Consider the following 8,042-nt stretch of genomic DNA (forward strand, 5'->3'; position numbering starts at 1 on the left):
ATGTAGTAGTAACTGCTAGTGTGCTAAGGGTTATAAATTATAACCCTTGTTAGCATAATATAGCAGTTACATACTAGAGACTAGAGAGGCCCATGATACAGACCAACACATACTGTACCTGCTTAACCCATTTAGGCCTGACAAAAAACTTTCGCTTTGAAAGAAAATATACCTATTCAAAGATTTGTGCCACATTTTTACGATTTTTCAAAATAGCAGACCTACAAGTCTTTGTAGATCTGCTATTTTCCAATAGCTCAAGTATAACAGAATGCTTGAAACACCAAAAGGGGTTCCCGCCCAAAATGGGTGAACATTGCTGTTCCTTGGAGTGGCTGCACCACTCAAAAACAGCCTTGCCATTAACAGTGAATGCTGCACAGTGGTACTGCAGAACGGTCCCCAAGATGCATCTTTCCTATACATTACACCTTCTGCACATTTTCTCTTCAAGTCTGATTATACTCCTTTTTTTAATATATTTTTTATCCCACGATTTTGTAACCCATTTTTCACCCCTGTGTCAATCATCTACTGTGATCCTGGGCTCTACACACCCTCCGCCAACCTGGGGAGAGCAACGGACTTAACTCATGCTTCTGATTATACTCCTATACAAGTATACATTAGGAGTTGGACATATGGAAGACATATATCTTCAGTCATTCAGTGGTATATTGCATGCTGGGACCACCAAAAGCACCCTGCAACCAACAGAAGTAACTTTACATGAATAGGCAAACAAACTTGAATGAAATGGAGTTTATCAGTCTGCTCAGCTGCGAGTTGTTTTTTTTTGTGGGAAAAAACTCATCGTAACCACCAGAAACAGATTTGTAATCCACTGTGGGTCATGACACTACAGCTTAAGAACCCAGCATCTACAACCCACCAGTGGATTTAACAACACTATACTAATAGCCTATTTCTCACTATTAGTATGAAACTAAGTATATTTCATCAGACAAGGCATGTATAGAGTCAGACATCTGGCCTTGAGTGGCCAATTACACCCGTTTATCTCCCTTCCAGGCACAGCTGTGATCAAACGGAATGGAGAAACAGGATCAAACAGGGAGGATTAAAAAGAAAAATCACTCTTCCGCGCTGCTCGCCTCTTTTTTCCAGTTCTAACCCACTCTGTCTGCCTGTCTCTCTCTCACACCTAGTCTTTCTATAGCCTCTCTTTCCATTGCTCTGCATCTGTGGGTCTGTTTCTACTTCCTCCGTCTCTCTGGAGCAAAGAAGAAAAGAGTATCAGCAGCACCTGGCAGGTAGCTATGAGAGCATCTGTAAAACGTTATTACAGCAGAGCCCTCAGAGGCTATAGGCTACCGCTGCCTGTGTACATTTGCATGCACTGTGACTGCAGTCAAACCCCAGGGGATCCCTAAATTAAGGAAAAGTTGAAGTGATGTTGAACTTTGGTGTGTATAGCCTTCAGCCTCGGGTGGTAAAGCAACCTAGGCATAAGTCCAAACATTATCCATCATCTTTATCTGTTGCTTCTCTCATTTGATCAAGCTGGCGGTATAATTTATGCAAAATCCCATGTTTTTGTTTTATTTCAATACGTGTGCGACTGTGGGTGTGTGCGTGTGAGAGTGATTGTGTGAGAGATAGATAGATAGATAGATAGATAGATAGATAGATAGATAGATAGATAGATAGATAGATAGATAGATAGATAGATAGATAGATAGATAGATAGATAGATAGATAGATAGATAGATAGAATCAAAGTTCGAAAATATAGAAAAACATATTAATAGTAAGCTAATTAAACCTTTAAGGGACCTTATTTTTTTGCAATGGAGTTTATAGACTGTAGAAGCCCACAGGCATACCCTATCTCACAACTGGTAGATATAATGTGAGGTAATGAAAGAGTCTGCCCGCATCCTTCCCTCCAAAAAATACACCACTCAGTCCAAGTCATGGGATCTGGAAAACCCCAGGCTTAGAAGTCTCTAAATCGAGAAATATAGCCTACCTCTAACTTAGCCAACTTCACAAAAACTATCCCACCACTCCTCCTCTCCCCTCGGAGCCGCAGTTTTGTATGGAATGCCAGATGGATTTGAATTACAGTCAAATTGCTGTTGCTTAAAGCGACAAACAGGCACTGAATCAATTTATCCTCTCCACCAGCCCCTCAAAAACAACTCCCTACGGCTACCTCTTGCATGTTATGCTGAAAACCAAGGGGAAACGACCAAGACAGACTGGCAGAAACTAGTAGCCTATACCTGTCTGAGAGAGAGAGAGAGAGAGAGAGAGAGAGAGAGAGAGAGAGAGAGAGAGAGAGAGAGAGTCTGTCTACAAATAAAATGATGACTAAAGTCGAGGCATCAATTTCGCATCTGGTTGGCACACTGACTGAACGAGCACTGCGTGCACCTCTTTGCAGTATAGTCGACCTAATAGACTCGTATAGGCTCAATCAGGGCCTATAGAATCTGGCTTTAGTCTATATTTCTTCAAGATAAAACCACAAGGCTATCTCATTCTTTATCAATTATACATATTAGTTTGTGTTGTTCCATACTATTGCAAGACTGCATGAATAGGCCTACAACTGTATTTTACAGTAGGCTATAGCTGTTTTTAAAATAATAGCCAATATGTTCTTCTCGGCAGGGCTGCTGCAACTCCTCACACCTGCTCCCTATACGGGGTTTTGAGATAAAACGACATTTCAATTTTAACTGCTATGCCTACTGTTATATAGTTGCTTATCTCGAATATTATGATAGGCTATATTTTTGGAACAATATTACGCAAAAGGCGATAGCCTCTAGACTAGACCTGCATGGCAGGCATGTTTAACATTTTTACATTTTCACACCTTAAACACGAACCAAAGCTATAATCTCATATCCTACACCTCCAGAGTTTAAATTCGATTGTTAAATAGCCTCAAAGGTAAAATATTGGTCATATGCATTTTGTTCAATATTTTGGAGTCATGCAGTTTCTTTGACACGCGGTGGCCGTGCATGTGCTGCTTGTAGACTAATCATCTCCGGTCAAAAACAGCCGTTCCCTAAGTCCCTAGTCCCTCCAACTAAAAGCCTATACTGAAATAAAGCCGTTTGCTGACCAAACCACAACCATTTCGGACATCACATTTCCATACATTTCCAGATTAATTAGGTAGGGCACTAACTAAGGGCAGGCTACATCACTGTGTTGGCCGCCAAGAAATGTTCTTGAGCCGCCCGCCACGCGGAGCTTTGCGTAAAACCCGGTGTTGTCTTTGCGCGCACGAAAACAACCGTTTATGACCGGGCAAAAATAATAATGGTCTTTGGAGGGGTTTATATTGCTTCCATTTGTTCACTCTCAACACTGCACACACACACACGCACTGCACCACCGGCCGGGAGAACTTGTCTTGGAGTGACGGACGACCACAGCAGTAGCGTCGGTCAGAGCAGCGACCTCCGCCCGCTGTGTGGCTACAGCCCACCGCAGAGAGCCTGCCTAGCCCCCTACCACGAGTCACGACCACCTATCCTAACTGCCCTACCCTACCATACCACGGTCAGCTCTCCTATAAACCACTGCTTCTCAAACTGTCTGGACCCCATCTGAAAATAGTGTGCCAGGAACTCCTTTTTTCCCCCCTGTTTTTTAAATAAATAAATGATACCGGTATATAAGAACATTTATATTCAAGATTTCTTTTTTAAATTGCAGATCTACAAGCTCATGTGTTGTGAGCTAAGTTGACCGGGCGGCTATTTTCAAATGGCTGGTGTAGATGTATTATTTATTATAGGGTTAAAGTGGTTGAACTAGTTGGTTTTGATTCTATTTTAACTCATTTACCATGCATGGGACCCCCTGGAAGCCCCCCTCAAGAACCCCATGGGGGTCACTAGACCCCACTTTGAAAACCATGCAGTGTTATTAACTAACAGGCATGCAGCATGCATGCTATATACTAATGATCATTCATCCACGTGGGCACGATATAATTAAGTGAAAAATCTAAATAAAAACTATTTGCATTTTCTTCTTAGAAGGTGCACGCGTGTAAATTAAATGATTATAAGGATGTTGTTCGACAGTGGGGGGGGATCCCATGAGGAACAACGTGAAATCAGACCAGTTGGGTCACAGCTGGTAAAAACTGTCAAACTGCACGGCTGCAAAAACTTTAAAACTAAATAGCCGTTAAAAAATTCCATATCATGGGCACATGTGACTATAGCCTACCGGGCCTATACCCCGAAGCCTGCCTCTTGAAGGCAGTTGCTGTTTGAACGAGACTGAGAAAACGATAAAACATTTGTTTTATTATGCGCTAACTCAAGACTGACCGGTGAGCCCTCAGTGTTGAAGGGTTAAGGCCGTGGTCATGATAATAGCCTCTACATTTTTGTTAAAAAAAAACGATTCACCTGCATGTCCGTCCCCCTAATTAGCTAAAAATGTAATAATCATCAGGGCGGCTTGTATTTTTGAGCAAGCGTGTGCGTCCATTTATAACGGTTGGATATTTTAATATATATATATTGTATTATTATTGTTCCTTAAAATTAGTAGCCTATTTTTAAGGAACATTTCAAATACACATCGGTATACCTCCTCGGCTCCTCGCACCACTCATGATATTAATTGTAAATAAATGTAGTATTGTGAGGGACCAGACCCGAATAGTTCTGATGATCCTCATGGGGGCTATCCGCAGCCCCGCCTCCCCCCAGCGGTGAAAAAAAAGAAGTTGATGTTTTCTCGCGTTTACGCTGATATAATGACGTGAAGCTAGCGGAAAGGCATTTACGTGGATTTCATGTGTCCCGACCTAGACTGCCTGTGATCATTTAATTATACTTCGTACTAGTCTATATATATGATATATAAATGCCGAGTGCACTTGCATGCCTATATGCATGCATTCTAGAGGCAAGTCCCATAAGGAAACTGCCCCTGCAAGCGACACCTTTTTATTTATTTATTAGGATATTTCTATAGCATGCTCGATTGCGCTGCTCACTTGACAGCCTTCTCTAGGCTACTCGCAGTGCAACGCGTTGTGAGCTTGTAGATCGGCTCCCGTGGACTCGCGGTGCATGTTAAAAAACAAACTCACAATTATAATAAGAACATAGGCCTACACTTATCTGCATTCTGCACTGTACGAATCCAACGTTGTTTAGTGTTGTTTAGTGAGTCAGTTCTCTGACTGTCGGTGTGTGTGTGTGTGTGTGGGGGGGGGGCGGACAGCAGCATGCGGCCGCTGAACCGAGTCCAATCTGGGTGAAATTTACATTGGAAAATTAATATAACGGCGCGGTGAGCCCGGCAAGGACAGAACACGGCGACGGCCCGATAAAAGTGCCGTTGGAATAGTAGCTTCTTCGGCAGGTTTAAGCGGCGACAGGCTGGCATCACTGGAGAACTGTAGCTTCCTCTGTCTGGACGAAGCGACCCTTCTTAGCTGGTGGTGGTTTCATTGTGAATGAAGTAAGCATCACACTGACACTGTACTGTAGGCATATTTATACATACCTGGCTAGGTGAAAACAAAAGAAACCTGATTAGCATTTGAGTACTTGGTGGCCGCACCCAACCCATTTTAACACCTCTGAACAGCCAGTGGAGAGGTTCACATTTTCGGAATGTAACATAGTATGCAGTCTGTGACAGAGTCAGAAAATCTGTAATGTAACTAATGTTAATATAAAATGTCCACGAAAATGTTCATGGGGGCTAAAAGGGGCTATTTAATTCTTCATGGGGGCTATAGCCCCATAGCCCCCACAGACTCGACGTGGCTGTGAGGGACTCCGAGTTGCTAATGTGTTCAAATGAGCTGTTCTTTCTCCGTGATGAAAGGGCGAGCGATCATTTCGATGTTGACACCCGGGTGTGAAACAGCATGAAACAAGCCAACACTCACCTCCCTCCTGTGCGTTCGCCGGTGGTGCGGGTGAAAGAAACGCGAATAAACATCCACAAAGCCATAGTAGGGATAATTCCATCTTTATCCCACGCGAGGAGAAGAAGTCTTTCCTCTCCTGTTTCTGTGGTTGTCTCTCTGTCTTTTCCTAGAGAGAAACTTGTAGTCCAAAAAGTAGGCTCTCTCTTGTGTCTGTCCACTCCTCCGTCGTTGTCCCCCCCGAAACCACAGCGACGAACCCCGGTCGCCTGTTAAAGAAAGCTCCGTTCAAACCGTGTGGATTTCAAGACGTTTCTACATAAAAACAAGATTTTTGGTGGCGGCTGGCTCGCTTGATCGCTGCGCAATGCCTCACGTACAAAATGCTATTCCAAAAGAACATGAAAGTAGTAAAAATCCATTCTTGGTGTGAGTGAGCACAAAATAGCCGCAGCAGCACCGGTTCCCACTCCACACAGTCAAACAGTGCGCGTGGGAATTAAGACTTCACAGCTCCTTGTGACAGAGACATAAAAAGAAAGCAAACAAATATCGAAGTGGACATAAAACGTCGGAATCACCTGTGCCGAACCATTGAGTTCAAAAGAGCCCTGCGTAGAAACAGACCCGAGATCTCCTAAAAAAGTAGCCCAACAAGGCTCTTTTCGACACGTTTTCTTTCAATTCCAGAGTCCAAATGTCCTCCCGTCCCCTTTCCTCTGGCCCTCCTCCACATTTACTTTGTCAAATAACCACCACATGAGAAAGAGACAGTATATAATCTGTCTTCTTGGAGGAAAAGCCACTGTCCCGATAATAACGGTGTGCCCGCGTGCGTGTTGCGCGCAAAGGCGACTGCAATGCAAGTCACAGAGAACGGCAGTCCAACAGCAAAGCGCTGTCTGCTCTGCGCGTAAAATGTTCCGCTGTTAGAGCAACAGCAGTGACCATGTAGCTTCTGCTCTCTCTGCTCCCAAAAACGGTCCGTTTATTCGCTTCTCTCTCTCTCTCTCTCTCTCTCTCTCTCTGTCTGAGCTCCTCTCGCTCCTCTCTCTCTCTCCGAGCTCCTCTCGCTTCTCTCTCCACCGAGTATCTGACTGGGAGTCGGGACTGGCAGTGAGCGGAGCGCGCCGTCAGCCCCCCTCTCTGCATGCGCGTGTGTTTGTGTGTGTGTATATCGCATTACAGTCCGCGCACCTCGACCCGCCTCCATATAGCGCCACTGATTAAAGAGCAGTTTCTCCCCCCCCCCCCTCTCTCTCTCTCCCTCTCTCTCTCTCCCCCACCTCTCATTCAGTTCTCCGCATATTCATTTTACCTATATCTATCTCCCATTCTCCCTCTCTTATCTCTCCAGCCTTGCCTACCCCCCTCTCTCTCTGGACTAGAGAGAGGTATAGAACGGCAGGAAACAGAGAGAGGGCGCCCCAACACACAACTGTGAGTTTTGCATTGGCTTGCAGAGAGAGCGAGAGAGCTGCGCGGCATGGGGCAGTAATAGTATAGGCTACTGTGCACCCGCAGTGTGCACGCACAATAAATAGTAGATTAATAAGTATTTTGATAAGCAACCTCGACTCTCTCACGAGATAAGTCTAAAAAAGCATTCCAAATGCCATCCCACCAATTCCAGCATATTTTCTATCCTACTGCTGTTTTAATAAGATAATTTCATTTTCAAAATGTCATAATCCTATAAAAGCTTGTCTGATAGTTGACCAAATACTAACTTTTCTTTCCCAGCCTATGAGTTTTTAGTGGGAAGCCTGTCTGTCTGTCTGTCTGTCTGTCTGTCTGTCTGAAGGAGGGAGCGAGAGAGAAAGTTAGTTGTCATGCCTGGTAGCCGCTATGGAAATGTAAGCTACGGGTATCAGAAACTTCAACATACACGGGCACGCACATGCACACACACACACACACACACACACACACACACACACACACACACACTGCAGGCTATAAAGTATAAAGTGCTGGTTACGAAGGGCACACAGGTCAATGACGAGCAGAATCTAAACAAGGGGTGGACGCACGCATACATGCACAACAAACACACACACACACACACACACACACACACACACACACACACACACACACACACACACACACACACACACACACACACACACACACACACACACACACACAC

At 44.3% G+C, this 8,042-nt stretch overlaps 1 protein-coding gene across 1 annotated transcript in view; it reads right to left on the reverse strand.

Moving 5' to 3' along the window:
• Positions 1-6,967, reverse strand: part of LOC308331195 (neuropilin-2-like) — a 136,787-nt gene extending 129,820 nt beyond the window's left edge. Inside the window, 1 exon segment of the mRNA XM_080786443.1 lies at positions 5,912-6,967. Within this exon segment, the coding sequence (XP_080642569.1) occupies positions 5,912-5,993 (82 nt within the window). The 5' untranslated portion in view covers positions 5,994-6,967.
• Positions 6,968-8,042: the final 1,075 nt, after the last annotated feature.

The sequence above is a fragment of the Protomyctophum bolini genome, assembly GCF_963924005.1.
Source record: "Protomyctophum bolini genome assembly, chromosome: 16".
NCBI classification, from domain to species: domain Eukaryota; kingdom Metazoa; phylum Chordata; class Actinopteri; order Myctophiformes; family Myctophidae; genus Protomyctophum; species Protomyctophum bolini.